This window comes from Mustela lutreola, chromosome 2, assembly GCF_030435805.1.
Source record: "Mustela lutreola isolate mMusLut2 chromosome 2, mMusLut2.pri, whole genome shotgun sequence".
Taxonomy (NCBI): domain Eukaryota; kingdom Metazoa; phylum Chordata; class Mammalia; order Carnivora; family Mustelidae; genus Mustela; species Mustela lutreola.
The window spans coordinates 40351330-40368052 of NC_081291.1; the positions used below are offsets into that span (position 1 = coordinate 40351330).

General features: G+C 40.6%; 1 protein-coding gene across 1 annotated transcript in view; it reads right to left on the reverse strand.

The window, feature by feature from the left end:
• SHQ1 (SHQ1, H/ACA ribonucleoprotein assembly factor) overlaps positions 1 to 16723 on the reverse strand; it is a 102793-nt gene that overhangs the window by 36420 nt on the left and 49650 nt on the right. The window contains exon 10 of the mRNA XM_059161511.1: positions 6190 to 6310. Within this exon, the coding sequence (XP_059017494.1) occupies positions 6190 to 6310 (121 nt within the window). The remainder of the gene's footprint in view (positions 1 to 6189; positions 6311 to 16723) is intronic.

Sequence of the window (16723 nt, forward strand, 5' to 3'; positions counted from 1 at the left end):
AATGGTAGCAATGTCAAGGTTCTTCCTCAGCTATGGCTCAAAATAGCATCACAGAGTTACAGCAGTGACCTCTTAAGGTACCTGCATGCCCTCCATGTCCCCTTCTCTGAGAAGGCCACACACTCGTGACAGAGTGGGCCCTGGCACCATGTGTGTGCCACATTAGAGAGCATCCCCACTGGGATCAAGGCAACTGGACCAGGAAAAGACATGGACCTATGGCCAGGTCAATCACATTCTTCCTCTGGGAATTACAAGCAAGGGGCTTCAGAGTTTCTCTCTCCTGAAACCAGGTGCACGTGAACTCAGGTATAAGACAGCAAGAAACTCTCCACGTGCATCAAGAGAGAAAGGTGGCAGGGACTTGTAGGAAGGAGCAACTCGAGTGACCACATGTCACCAGACATAAAAGCTGACTGCTGCACTTCTTCAGGACTTGAGCTCATGAGGCACAGCTGCCCTCCCCACTCCTGGCTTCCAGAAGATGACCTGTAACCTCCTAATTAATCTCCTATTTTTTACTATAAAAGTCCAAGTGCATTTGCCTTGTGTACCCAAATGGAGAAATAAGGATTTTAAATGTGGTCCTCTTACCAAAACATCATGACCCCAAGCTAACTGTGAACTCTCTCTTATTCATAATAAAGGGATACTACAAGGATAGATAAAACTTATCTAAATGAAAAAAGCCTCACACCCATTCTCACCCCCCCAACACACCACAGCTACAACCAGGAAATCTGTTCATCGTGATGCTTACATGTTTTATTCTTCTACTCCTCTGCATGATGGTTTTGTCCCAGCCTGGAATGCATCCATTCCCAATTATTATGATATTCATATATATAACAGTACTATGCAACCAGATACCATTGTTTATGTTTTGCTATTAATTTATTTCCCTTCTTCATCCAAACTCTCTTCCATACATCTTTTCCAGCTGTGATCCAAATGTTCCTGACTACTTCTTTATGGACATTCCTTAGAGACCCCAAATTGACATTTCTAAAACTCATCTTCCCTCCCTCTGTCTTCTCTTCCAACTTATGCCCTCTCTCCACTCTTGTGTACTTTCACCAAGTATGTTAACTGGCCAAGTCAAAATGTGGATCTCCTCTTTGACGTTTCCCCTTCTCACTCTCCCTGACATCCTGTCATTACTAAGTTCTGGCCCATGAGCCCCTTAAATCTGACCAGTCTCCTTCTCTGCTCACCCGGCTGGCTCAGTCTAAGCCTTCTGCCTGCATCACCTGCAAGCTGGTGAGGCTTTCTGGGTTAAGTCTGAGCTCTGCCCCACTCAATTCATTCCCTGTAAGGGGACCTGATGGCTCTTTACAGAATCTGAATCTCATCACATCACTCACCCAGAAACTGCATGGCTTAACCTCTTCAGTTGCTCCCTACTCTCCCAGACAGAAGGCCAAGCATCTTTAAGTGGCCAAAGCTCTACATAAACTCCCTGGCCTCATTTCTTTCTTCCATGCCTATACATATGATCCATCCATCCTGAGCTCTTGAGCTCTTTAAAAGAACCTTATGCTTCTGTTCCTACTGTGAAAGACACTCTGCTCCTGCTTCCCCATCTGCATCTGACCAACTCTTACTCCTCTTTTAACTCTCAGCTTCAACTGTTCATTCCAGAAGCTGTTTCCTCTATTCCCAAGGCTAGAAGTGTGGTTTCCTAAGTACCTCCACAGCATCCACGCTTCCCTACTGCAGTCACTCGCAGACTACGGCACTGTGCTCCCCTTCCATCTGTACTCCCCCCTACAAGAGCAGCTGGAACACAGGGTATCTCCCGCCCACCTGAGTGTCCCTATCACCCATCTCAGTACCTAGCATATATCGTAAGGCTTCACAGTCAGTGGCTGAAGACGTAAATAATTATGCTTCTACGCTCAATGCTGATGTTCTACCTTGGCACCTGAGTTATTGCCACACCCATGACTTTCGGCAGAGAAGTCAAGAAAAAGAGAGGGCTCAATGGAAGAGATTTATGCTGTTCCCAGACACATGACCCTCTCCTCTACAAAAGCACATACACAGAGAAAGCAATAGAAACAGTATAAAGCAAAGATGAGGTCCCAAGTTTTCTAAAACTTTAAGATTCCAGGGCTGAAATGGCTTTACGGTCACTCACAACTGAGGAAACTAAGGTGCAGGATTTATCAAATTAGAATTATTCAGTGACATAATGGATTCCCTCCACTGACTTTGCACCTCTGTATCCAAAGGACCACAAAATAAGACTGAGTGGAGCAAAATATGCTAAAAAACAGTGAAAATAATAAATGCACCAAATGTATTAATCACGGTAAACTATCAGTTCAACGTAAAACGGCTAAGCACATCAAAGACATTTTTGTTCTTTTCCCTATAACCTACTACCTTTAAAAAACTGTACTAAGGAGAAAAGGTGTGATTTAACACCTTCATGACAAGCTCAAACTTAGACTAAAGACAGCCAGTATTTTAGATATTAATTTTCATTTTTTTAAAAAGAAACAACCAAAATTTTTCCATGTAGCAAAAAACAAAGTCATCCCCTATGATCTCTCGTGTTTCAAAATACACAATGCATTAAAACCACAAAGTCTCAAATTTTCTTCAGTGGGCAGATACTTCTTTTATAATGAGAAAAATACTAGTTATCTTTTTAAGAAATGCTATGCTATAGATACTATGTTATAAAGGAAAATGATTTCCAGGGTACTATTACAAGGATAAGACAAGTTACAGAATGATTAAGTGCAGTATTATTTTCACTGTTTAAAAAATGCACTGGAAAACAAGTAGAGGAAATATTAAAATACTAATGTGGGCTGCACTGAATAAAGAGATGAAGTGACTTCTAAAGTCTTACCGCCGATGGGAGGAAAACATGGAACCTATTTTACAGCTCATGCTTTTCTCTCCCCACTTACATAAAAGGTTGTGAACTTTCAGAGGGTCAGAACTATCCCTGTTACTGGTAAGTGCAGCTCACCAGGAAAGAAATGAGGGAAGGGCAAAATCTACTGAATGTAGCTGAAAATGTCAATTAAAATAAGAGGAAAAAAAAAGTAAGAGCCAATGCATAGTTTTTAAAGTGCTATGTTTGTTTTTTTTTTTTTTTTTTTTTTAAAGATTTTATTTATTTATTTGACAGAGAGAGATTACAAGTAGGCAGAGAGAGAGAGAGGAGGAAGCAGGCTCCCTGCTGAGCAGAGAGCCCGATGCGGGACTCGATCCCAGGACCCTGAGATCATGACCTGAGCCGAAGGCAGCGGCCTAACCCACTGAGCCACCCAGGCGCCCTATGTTTGTTTGTTTTTAATGATGAAAAATGCTCTTTCAGTTGGCTCTATAGGTAACTTTGAATTTAATGAAAACTGACTGTGTTCCTAAGGGACTGTGATGGGGCCACACAGGTGCTTATTCACAGGGACCCAAAACTTCAGGGGGGGAAGAGATTAAGCACTTCAATTATTACAAAAGAGGCAGGCATGAGATGTGCCCATATGTTCTTAAACCAAGTGCTATGGGAACATCCAGGAGGAAGATGAGTGAGTCATTAATTCTTCTTCCTATAGAAAAAGCTCCCTAAAGGGAGGGCTTTTTTCTTTTCTTTTCTTTTCTTTCTGTGTGTGTGTGTGTGTGTGTGTGTGTGTGCGTGTGTGTTTTCCCACATGGCATGGGTAAAGAAAACTGGTTGTCTAGGTGGCCTGTCTGGGAAAACATAAAATCCAGACCCAGAAACCCGGAGACTGTCACACACCTAACTCTTAGAGGCTACATGACCTCAAGCAAATCCCTTTCTCCGGCGGCCACCCAGGGAGCATCTGTGGCCCTGACCACCGCACTCGAAATTTCCAGGGAAGCTTACAGTGAAGGATGGCAGGGAGCGTTTCTCTCCAGAGAAATAATTTGCCATCTGTCACTCAGAATAAGAATACAGGACCTTCCATTTTGAAAATCTGCGAATATGCGAATATGTTCTATGAGACACTGGTATCACAAGGAAAAATAACTACACAGTATAGAGTACAACTTAGGATTTAACTGTTGCCTGAATTTCATTAACTCAAAGTAAGAATGACTTTGCTATCCACATTCCAGCAAGTTTTTGCTAAAGTGAACGTCTGACTGTAAAAAGGAAACGCTGTTTCGTGCTCATTATAATTTAGTACTTGTCTGCTATTTTAAATACAATTTTGGTCTTTATTATTCTAATCAAAAACATCAAGTAGAGATGAAGGAAAATACAGAACTATTTGAAAACATAAAAATAAGAAGCTAGATTTCACTGATAAACTAACTGGGAAAGAAAGACACCAGGTGAAACATGAGGAAGAAATTCATTATGAAAATCAAGAACATTCACTGCTGTATAATTAATTTACAACCAAGACAGTTTGGTAAACACAATACTGGAAAGCTCAAATGTGTTGTGTTTGAAAAATTAAAAATTAAATTAGAAAATTTAATAAAATTCAGGGAAATGAACAAATATGTTATTTCAGGGACAGAAAAATAGCCAGGCTCCACCACAGTTAAAATATAACACACAAAACGAAAATAAGATAGCCTATTTAGGGAAAAGAAAGTTGTGAACAAATCGGTAAAGTCGAAACAATTTTTGCAAAGTAATTAGAAGAGTTCTTGCTGGCTTCCCTCTCCTGTCTCACTTACCAATACACTATATCTCTTTGAAAAAAATGACTGTTATTATAACAATTATTAGGGACCTAGGAATTGCATTTCATTTCCTGCCACTTAAAACCAAGGGAAAAAGGATTTTATGTGCAAGAAGGTGTGCTAATCCCCACATAGACACGAGGACACACACCCTTCCACTTTAATGCAACACGATCTTCTCTCTAGTTAATAAGGAATGCCACAGAGAAAAGAGGTGCTCACAGAAATGGGATCCTCACACAAACCTCAATGCTCATTACATGTTTATAAAATCCTCACCCTGAAGGGAACAAGAAAAACCCGTACAAATAGTCTATTTCAATTTAATTTTATTATGAAAACAACAGGAAATGGCAGCAGGGTACTTGATAAGCTCAATTAGCAGGAGGATGAAATGAATTGATGACGTGCCATGATGACCTCAGGGGTTAAAGATGCAGTTTTCCATCTGGAGACACAGAGATTGCCACCCACAAACACCGCTGCCACCTGCTGCATGGCAGTAGGCATTATGTGAGCAGACCACTGGTTCCTCCATACAACACACAGAGCCCTAAGTTGTGTCTTATTTCACTCTGCATGTAATTGCTTCCCAATAGAAAACAAAAATAAATTCTACACAGTGGCTCACTCAGAATAGGCACTAGAGGTAAACTAATGCACTCACTGACCAATCGCAGCAATGTGACAATGACCACGACTGTTGCTCTTCTAAGTCCAGAATGAAACCGTGCCATCATTTTCCTGAGCACCTAAGAGACACCACCATCCGGAGCTCTATTTGTGTGCTCTCAATTAATCGTCCTCTGCTACCGAAATGGATAGCGTGGGCAGAGCTGTTGAACCTCTTCACAAAATGAAAGCTCACTGCCTTTTTAAACTCCATAGGGTTCCCTGACGGAGGAGGCGACGGTAAATACTTTGGGCAAAGCTTGCCTATACCACGTTGGTGAATATTCGGTCCCTTAGATGCGTGTTTTAGTTATCAAGAATCATGTTATGAAGCTTTGAATGTTGTCTTTTTTTATACTCTGAAGAATAGAATCTGTAAGCTAGCAGTTAGCCAATGGGATGACAGCTGATTAGGTCTGTGTCCCGTGAGGTTTGCAGAGATGCCCACATGCACACACATATATACACACACACTCAACTCACATCCCCACTGTAAGTAATCTGCAGACACAAGTTTGGATACTCAAGGATGGAACCTTGAGATTTTATATTGGATAGTCAAAAACACAGCAATGAATACTCACAACCCTCTGTCTGCATGCCTGTTTTCTAGGCTAGAACCATGTTTCCCAATAAAATTAACTTTTCACCATCTGTACCTCCTCCTGAAGCAAATTTGCAAAGCTCCCCATGTTGATCTTCTTTAAAATGTTTGGTAGCTAGATGGGGTTTCTTTTTCATTACAACTTACCTCCCAGGCTACTTCATTTGCTTCTTCCTGGGTCAAGAGGCATTCCAGAAATGTGAGCATGTAAAATTCATAAGTAACTCAAAACTTACTTGGCTTTCTGAATCCACACACAGTAGTCTGAGATGTAGAGATCATTCAGAATATAAGCGGGGTCGTTTTCCTGAAAAATTTTGTGAACATCCAGTAGACATTTTAAAACTGCACTTTTACCTAAAGACAATTAAAAAAAAAAAAAAGAAATCATTCTTGAAAAAAAAAACCCACATCTGATTATCTTAAACTGAAAAATTCAGATACTGCAAGGTAATATATTTGTAGCAGGTCAAAATCTTAACCATGATTTTAAAATATTTTTAACATTCTTTTATTGCATGAAATCTTATCAGTCCTATAAAGCCCAAAGCTCTTTATTTTTTCCATTATGAATTATGAATAAATCTTATGCTCTACTTCTATAGCTAATTAATTGTGGTTACTATAAAAACAGTATAAAACACAACTAAGTACATTAAGCAAATAAGAGGAAACTTTTCCTCATGAAATGAATATTTAAATCCACCACAGTTTTAATTATAAAATATTCTTCTAATTTAAGCTTTCAAAACACCATGAAGAAATTATATTCTGGTTTTTAAACTTCTTTATTTTTTATGTCAACATTTTTTGTTAAACAATTATCTGGTACTAACTTAAGTGTTCGCACCTTAAAGAACTGAAGAAAACACAAGACTGAAAACTAAAATATCACAGCACTCACTCAAAAATAAGCTGACAAAATCACTTGGAAAAAAGCCATCAAGTACTAAACTCTCCTTGAATCTAATTACTTCCTCCTGGTTGTTAAATGAACCCAATTTTAATCCCAACAAAAGCCTCCAAAAGAAACCTTGGACAACTCAACAATTCCCTAGGTGTCCCGAACTTCAGGACATTCCCTGAAATGTACTGACTCTTAAGGCAAATTACTACTAAATCTAGAGTAGTGTCACTTCCTTTGATCAGTAAAACACAGCATTCTCAGTTTAACAGTTTCATTCTTATCTTTATAGTCCCCAAACATAAAAATACTGTATATCACTTTGCTAAAGATCCTGGATGTGCTTTCATCGACATTTCCCACTTGACTTTTAAACAGGATAAAAGAATCACGAGCTAGATAATGACATCGCAAGGTGCCAAAACTGTTGCCACTAAAATTTTAACACAATTAACCCTAGAAAATACATTTCAAAAGAGCAGGGACTTCTGTTTTATTGATTTTTTTTAAAAAAAGATTTTATTTGGGACGCCTGGGTGGCTCAGTTGGTTAAGCAGCTGCCTTCGGCTCAGGTCATGATCCCAGCGTCCTGGGATCAAGTCCCACATCTGGCTCCTTGCTCAGCAGGGAGCCTGCTTCTCCCTCTGCCTCTGCCTGCCTCTCTGTCTGCCTGTGCTCGTTCTCTCTCCCTCTCTCTCTGACAAATAAATAAATAAAATCTTTAAAAAAGGATTTTATTTATTTATTTGAGAGAGCAAGCACAGAGGGAGAGGGCAGAGGGAGAAGCAGACTCCCTGATGAGCAGAGAGCCTGACTTGGGACTCTATCCCAGGACCCTGGGATCATGACTTGAGCTCAAGGCAGACGCTTAACCAACCAAGCCAGCCTGGCACCTCATGTTTTAGAACAGAACCTTGCAGCATCAAATTTATAATTTCATTATTTTAAGAATGAATGGGGGCACCTGGGTGGCTCAGTGGGTTAAGCCTCTGCCTTCGGCTCAGTCATGATCTCAGGATCCTGAGATCGAGCCCCACATCAGGCTCTCTGCTCAGCGGGGAGCCTGCTTTCCCCTCTCTCTCTGCCTGCCTCTCTGCCTATTTGTGATCTCTTTCTGTCAAATAAATAAATAAAGTCTTTAAAAATAAAAAAAGAATGAATGAATGAATAACATAGTGATCATCTACTTCACACTCTTGCACTTCCTTTCATCTTAGGACCTTATACGGTAGCCCTGAGGATTCCTCCTGGAAACATCCCTCACTGCGGTCCTTTCCCCTCCACTCCTGGTACACTATCCTCACCTGTACTCTCATCATTTCATGCCTTGACCGTAAGATCTTCCTATGTCCTCACATTGCAGACTCTCTCCTTCTAATCCCCTGACACCCGTCTGTACGGACTGCTTTCCTCAAGTCCCTGCAGCTGCACATGCTTTCAAGGTCCTCTCCTCAATTGGCTCCCATACCCAGAGCTGCCTTTTCTTCTCCACTCAACTTAATGGCATCTTACCCTGCCTTCAGGGCCTAGCCTAAGACTTCACACTTTAGGAAGCCTGGGCTCACCTCTTTGTCTTTGGAGCTCTCTACTGACTGCTGCAAAGAAACATGGAAACAAAATAGGTGATCCTCCTCAGAGGACTTCCCTGCTCATTTCACAGCAGCAGAAGCTCAGGTTCAAGGTAGTAAGATACTCACAGGACCCAAATTCTGAACTGACCAGCTTGTGGCTACCCATACGTTCTTGGCCCATTCTGTCGCCAACACATTTTATTATTCCAGAGTTAGAAATTAAGTTCAAAGCAGGGGCCATGCCTTTTTCAAAAATTTTAACTATGTGGCTTCCTCACATGCAGATGGGAAGAATGCCAATAAAAACCCCATTGCTCAATTGGTTAGAGAAACAAATACTTAGAAGGCCTAAAACTACATTTGGTTAAGTGAAGACCAGAACTGGGACTATCAGTGTGGCCCAGGTTAACTGTATCAAATTACTAGTGTGGACCCCCCCATGGCACGCCTATTTTCATTACGAAGTATGTGATGTTGAAGGCAGAGTTTGATGACAGGAGGCAGGAAATACAATCAAAACTCACAGAAGTGATGAAACCAAGTTAGCCATGTTATCCCAAGAGGGAAAAAAAAAAAAAGAACTAAAGTGTAGCATTTCTTGAACAGTTTTAATTGCCAAGAGAAGAAAATATCAAGGTAAGCATATGCCAATTTCTTACTTTCTCTCTCTCTCTTTTTTGGGGGACAGGGTTCAAGGAGGAGTTTACTTTTATAACCACCAACTTCAAGTTTTAAAAGTTAATCTTAAGTCTCTACAAAACAACAACCACCACCACCACCAAACAAACAAAAGAAAAAAACACACACACAAAAGTATTTACTTGAAATTTTCACAAGCCTGTGTATAGTGTGACAGCCCAGAATCCTGCACCTCGAGATGCCATGCCTTACCAAAAATGCAGGATTTGGAGCAAGACCTCACAGCAAATAATGGAGTGAAGAAAGAGGGGAGATATACTGGCTTGAAGGACAGTGGGAAAAGGAGCGAAAAGGAGACTTAAAATGGGGTGGGTTTAGGGAACAACAGGAAAAGATCATTTGGTTGGCGCAGGTGGTTCAAGCAGGGAAATGGGGAAGAGGAAGCAGGTTGAGTTGGGAGAAAGTCAGAGAGTATCAAGGGCTGGGGTGACAGGTATATGAAAGATGAGGTATGAAGGCCTGAATGCAGTTGTGGACAGCAGGGATAAGAGGCCCAACTCCAGGGATTTTTATTAAGAAGGGTATGGAAGTAAGGTCACTCATGTGTTTAATGAAAATACAAGGCAACCACTACCTTAATGAAATTACACAGCTTCCCTTAGCAGACATGCCTCGTGTAAGATTGACCCCTTGCTAAAGGCCACAGGCAAATTCACATCTTCACTATCACCAAAGAAAAATAATAATATAAGAAATGTCAAAAACAGGGGCGCCTGGGTGGCTCAGTGGGTTAAGCCGCTGCCTTCGGCTCAGGTCATGATCTCAGGGTCCTGGGATAGAGTCCTGCATCGGGCTCTTTGCTCAGCAGGGAGCCTGCTTCCCTCTCTCTCTCTCTCTCTGCCTGCCTCTCCATCTACTTGTGATTTCTCTCTGTCAAATAAATACATAAAATCTTAAAAAAAAAAAAGAAATGTCAAAAATAATAATTGTTTTAATTTAAAGAGAAGTTACATTGTATTTGTATGTTTTGACTCCTATTTTCTCAAAAAAAAAAAAAAAGAAGACAAATACACATAGGAAAAAACCCATTTAAATACATTTACACCCAAAAAATATTAATGTGTATCTCTGCATTCACTGAAAAGGTACCTAAGTGCCTGACATGTGCCCACCACTGTTTTACATGTGAAATTACAGTTGCTTACTCTTCTTTGTACTTTCCCCTTTTCAAGATTTCCCCACAACAAACATTTATTTGTTTAACAAAAAGTTAGACACACACAGCTACACAGCCAACCCTTGAAATATCAGCAAAGTATGCTAAAAAATTTTAATTCATATTTAAATTCTCTTTAAATTGTAGTTTTGAACAACTGAGAAGCAATATTTAGATCAGGTAATTTTAGAAAATCACATGCAAGGCAGTTTTGAAAGGGAAAGTTGTGCGCTCTTGGAAAGCTGTGTTTTCACGGTATGTCTCATTCAAACTATTTTCACAGTATGCTATGTGACAAAAAAAGGTAAGAGATAACTAGGCTACTGGCAGTTGACAATCTAGGAAAATAAGTACATTTAAATCATCCTTTTTCCAACAATGTGTATTGTTACCCCAAGGTCGTACTTGGGTCTCTTTTGTTCCCACTAAATCACCATAGTCGATTATAGCCACAGAGCCAGGAGACTTGTGAGGCACGCAGGTTTTTTTAGTCTCTTTTGTACTGACTGCTCTTTCTCTCAGGTTGTCAACCACTTATCTAACAGCTATCAGCAAAGAAAAAAAAACTGGCCTTGCTCCAAGCTGTCACATGGCCAGTGGCCAGAAGCCTTCGGGACTCAAAGCACCTGGCTCCCGTGGGCCTTTATCCAATTGTGCACTCAGCACATAGCACATAGGTATAAAAAAAAGGCCTAAATCAGAGGACATTTTTCCTGCTCAAAGGCACTGGAGGAAAGTGACCATTTTCAGCCAGTTCACTGCCTGGTCCAAAGCAGGAAAAAAGAAGGTGCCTTGCACAGTAACCACGGTAACTGTTTTCATTACAGCAATGCCCCAACAGGCATCTCCAAGATGCTAAATCTCCAGAGTTAGGGATTCTCCAGATCGACGCAGTCTTTACTTAAGCCAACTGTAACCATGGAAGAAAGGCTTCGGGGACCCAGATCTTTTGTTCACTTATGAAGGCAGTTTAAAATTAGTATCCTGGTATTATAAGTGACAAGGACCATGAATGTATTACCTCAGGGAAAATGATTGTACAATAACAACACAGAGAAACATAATGATGACATAAAGAAAAATATGCATGCTGGCAACAAGCAGGTGGGCAGTAAGCAGTATTTAACACATTCTCTGGCTATACCTTCTCCAGCTTTCCTTTAAAGAGAAAGCAAACTGGGGAACGTGGTGGCTCAGTCAGCTAAGCATCTAACTTTTGATCTCAGCTCCCGTCTTGATCTCAGGGTTGTGAGTTCAAGTGCCCACACTGGGTGTCATGATAGGCATGGAGCCTACTTTAAAAAAAAGAAAGAGGGGTGCCTGAGTGGCTCAGAGGGTTAAGCCTCTGCCTTTGGCTCAGGTCATGATCTCAGGGTCTTGGGATTGAGCCCCACATCGGGCTCTCTGCTCAGCAGGGAGCCTGCTTCCTCCTCTCTCTCTCTGCCTGCCTCTCTGCCTACCTGTGATCTGTCAAATAAATAAAATCTTTAAAAAAAAAAAAAAGAGAGTGACAGAAGGAAAACTAATACCACACCTGTCCTGTTCTGGACAGATGTGGCATTTCAGGCTAATAGATCTCAAAACAGAGACAAGACTGAGCTACTGTAAATCAGAATCCACTGGCGATTTGAAATCTTCCTAGCAGGTCAGGTTTGGCTATAATGTCTTACTGACAGACCAGCTGATGGTTGGAAGCACTTAAAAAATAGCTCCCCTCACTAAGAAATGATCAGAATGGTGGATTTTATTTTATTTTATTTTTTTGGCCAGCAAAAAGAAAAATAATATAAATTGCTAACTATATAATAAGAGCTAAATTTCTTTTCAAGTTCTGATACATTATAGCTGCCATGTGGCTGTGGTTTTCTGGGTATCTAGTTTTACCCTTTAAAGTTGTGAGCTATGTAAGGCAAAGCGCCAAAAGGAGTAAAGGAGAAAGAAGTGGTTATTTAGAATACTTGAAAGAAAGCACTCACTACTTGATCTTTATTTACAAAATCAACTCAAAATAAAAGCCAACACTGCTATCATTTTAAGATGATAGATATTGGTTAGATTTCTGGGATTCTGATGAGACCACATTATCAGAAGGGATAACTTGAATTACTTCTAACATTAATTTTCATAGATTACTGACCATAAAAATGGAAGGGTAATTGTGTCAAATTAATCAAAATTAAGAGAATCAAAGTCAATACCAGGCCCTGTTAGAAAGTAGCTTAAAGTCAAGTCCCTAACAATTAACACAAACATACATTAAACTCGGCTTTATGAATACTTCTCAAAGTATTTGAGAACAAATATTTCACTGTTTTATTCTCAAATTCCTCATATGGTTATTTAGGCCCTTACATTTCAGAGTTATAATATTAAACACATATGAAGCAGTAAGAGTTGCTATTTTGAGCACAAATTTATGATCCAGTATCCATTTTTGAACATTTTTAGTTATTAGAATTACATACTTTATTATTATAGCCACAAACAAAATTAACAGAAAGCAAACATAAACTTTGTAGATGTTTCCTTTGTGTAGAATGCATAACTGCAAGTCCAAACAAACTTTGTAGATGTTCCCTTTGCATGGAATGCATAATCCCAAATCCAAACCTAATTCACCATCAAGTCTCAAATCAGGCAGTACTGCTTCTAGAAACGGGCTTCCAATGTTCCCTCCAGCTAATTTGGGTTCTTTCACACCCATCTAATATATGGGAGTTAGCAGTTACTCACTTGCTCTGCATCAAGTACCTTCCACACATTAAATCATTTAACCCCATCAATTAGGTACTTCCTGGTTTCATAAACGAGAAAAGTGAGGTTCAAGGATATGGAGTTGGCCTAGATTACAGCTATGGAGCAATAGTCAGGACTTGAAAATAAGTCCTTCTGCCTCCCAGTCACTATATAATAAATACTGTGTCAATATTTATCACTGGTGTGGCAAACTCCTGGACAGGAAAGAACATGGCAGCTTTTTACCTTTCTTCCCTCATCTAGAACAATGTCTAGCAAACTGTAGGACCCTTTTCAGTAAGGCTGGTTGTTAATATAGTCTGGAGTACATAAAGCACAAGTTCAGAAACACTTGGTCAAATTGCTCAGCTAGTGTTTAGTTATAACACCTATGTGATCTATAGATTACCTTGTGCCAAGACAAATGTGGAATATCCAATTTGTTTGTGCCTCCTTATTATGTCTATTTCCTGACACGAAAGAATGCAATTATGCCAACTTTCTTACAACACTATACCATCAAAAGTTCAAATAATGGATTTAACCCAAGGCTGCCTTTTGCCTTTCCTGCTCTAGCAATTCCTGCAAGGTTTGCTGGTTCAGAAGGACAGCCTTGACATTAACTCCATTTGCCTTAAAGTCACCTGTCAAAGTAGTGGTTCCTTCAGTCTAGAAATATGTCGCAGGATGTCATCAAAACTGCATAATAGTAGCATAACTAATTTCAATTTCTTTTGAAGAGCTGGGCATCTAAATTCAAGACAGAACATTTAAAAAAAAAATGAGATAAACCCACCTATATAGTAAGCACAAAGGTAGAAAGGTTAAGAAACTAAGAGTCATGGAAAACAGCTCTGGAAACAGTTGTAATCTAAACCTAAATTGTGGAAAGAAAAAAAAAAAAAAGAACAGGTTTCTGGGTGGCTCAGTTGGTTAAGCATCCAACTCTTGATGTCAGTTCAGCTCTTGATCTCGGGATTGTAAATTCAAGCCTCACACTGGGTTCTATGCTGGGTGTGGAGCCTACTTTTAAAAACAATCAATCAGGGACACCTGGGTGGCTCAGTTGGTTAAGCAGCTGCCTTCGGCTCAGGTCATGATCACAGCGTCCTGGGATCAAGTCCCACATTGGGCTCCTTGCTCAGCAGGGAGCCTGCTTCTCCCTCTGCCTCTGCCTGCCATTCTGTCTGTCTGTGCTCGCTCTCTCCCCCTCTCTCTCTCTGATAAATAAAATCTTAAAAAAAAAAACAACATCAATCAATCAATCAATAAAATCGTGTTTAAAATTTTGTAATTCTACAGGTAAAATTTTACTTCAACTGTTCCACTATGAATACAGACTGTATCTCAATACCTGATAGCTCAACTTCAAATAAATTTATCTTGATGTTGTTTTAACTGAAACTATGAGACTGTTTTTCCAATAGTTATTACTTAATATTCACAGTTCTGAATCATTCTTTGGATTTAGTTTAGTTTCAAACTGGACAAACTAAAATTGTACATGAAGTCAGAAAGAAGAAATATATAGGAGGAAAGACAACTGGATTCCTCAAATGGCTCATAAAAGGAAAAAAATCAACCCAGTCCAACCAGCCTTATGAGTCCCTTCCAGCGCTTTGATATACTGATGAGGATGCCAAGGGAGAACAACCAGCCCTTTCAAAACCCTCCCTGTATTACAGTGAGTGCACGTTCACTGCTAAATGGTGTGCACATCAATAAAACGAAGTTATGCTTCTTTACATTTTAATCAATGCATAGTAAATATAATTTAGTAAAAATGATTGCATATCCATATCTACATGGAAGTTTATTGTGCATTAAAAGGTTACATGAGAATTTTTTTAAAGATTTTTTTATTTGGGGGCGCCTGGGTGGCTCAGTGGGTTAAGCCGCTGCCTTCGGCTCAGGTCATGATCTCAGGGTCCTGGGATCGAGTCCCATATCGGGCTCTCTGCTCAGCAGGGAGCCTGCTTCCTTCTCTCTCTCTCTGCCTGCCTCTCTGCCTACTTGTGATCTCTGTCTGTCAAATAAATAAATAAAATCTTTAAAAAAAAAAAAAAAGATTTTTTTTATTTGGGAGAGAGAGAGAGAGCACACAGAGGTAGAGTGGGAGAGAGAAGCAGACTCCCCGCTGAGAGAGAGCCCGATGTGGGGCTCAATCTCAGGACCCTGAGATATGACCTGAGCTGAAGGTAGACGCTTAACCAATTGAGTCACCCAGGTGCCCTAAGAATTTTGATTATGAAATTAAGATCTTAGAATTCTGGTCCCAAATTCTTTTTTTTTTTTTTTTTAAGGTTATTTATTTATTTGACAAAGAGAGAGATCACAAGTAGGCAGAGAGAAAAGGGGGAAGCAGGCTCCCCGCTGAGCAGAAAGCCCAATGTGGGGCTCGATCCCAGGGCCCTGAGACCATGACCTAAGCTGAAGGCAGAGGCTTAACCCACTGAGCCGCCTAGGTGCCCCTTTATCCTTTCTAAAAGGATAAAGAAAGATCATTAAAAAGTCACATATACATAATCTTTGTGCAGTTCTGGTTAATTTCTCTGCAATGTAAAAATGATAACAAGTGTTCTGTGTGGATACAAGTGTTCTGTGTGGAACAGTTACACAGCCCATGGTCAGTCATGGGGATCGTGGGTCTGCTTGCTCCTGGTATTTGATACTTAATCTGAATATGTTTCCATGTGTCAAAAGAGGAGAGAATTCTTAAGAACTGCTATGGGAAGGAAATGAGCCAATGACCATGTAAACTTTACAGATGACAAGGGAAGAAGGACAAGAAGTGAGACAGGATCAAGGGTCCCAGGTGCTTCTCCCTTGCTACCTGAGAAACATCTGCCCCCATACTTCTTCCTTCTCCACACCACTGCAAGCACTCCTGTTCAGACCATATTACCTGCCCCTAAACTACTTGGCTTCAGGTAAGAATCGTAGTCTCCTCTCTTGTCTGTGCCACTAATCTCACCCCCCTTCAGTGACTCTATCCTCTGTGTTGCTGCTGGATGCATCTGACTTTGTGAGCCCGTCACAGACCAACACCACGCTCTGCAGTGGTCCCTCAGTGCATAAGGCCCAGTCTCTTCAGCAAGGCACTGCAGACTCTCCACAATCCTGCCCCAATACACCATTCACACCTCTTCCCCACAGTCCCCCTCCACAACCCAAGCCTTCCAGACAAACTAGAGTACTGGCCATTTCTTGGACCTAACTCTTACTTTCCTCTACCTGCTTTCCTTACCTTCTACTTTCTCGTGGAATACCTTCCTTAATTTCTTTTCTAAGCCCTACACATTCTTTAAGTAGTAACTACCATGAAGCCTCCTTCATTAGGCCAGTACTGTTTGCTTCTTCCATATCGAGCCCTCCCTTCTACTCAAAAGCACCCTGCTGGTGTCACAAACAGGTATGGTACTAGAATCCTGCGCCTCATCCCCTCTACCCTGACCAGATTCTGGCTGACAAGAGCAACACAGGTAAGTGGAAAGAAAAATAAGGGTTCCACCTTGTTTTTGTTTTTTTAAGGTTCCTGGGCATAGTTACTTAGGTAATGCAAGATATGTCCTACCTCCTTCTGCTACTCCTGGAACACACAAGGTTGAGACTCAGCCTCAAGCTGGGACTGAAAGAGCAGAGGTCTGGTGCAAGCCCTCAATGCAGCTGGAAACTGGCAGGGGCAAGAGGGTGTGAGAGAAACC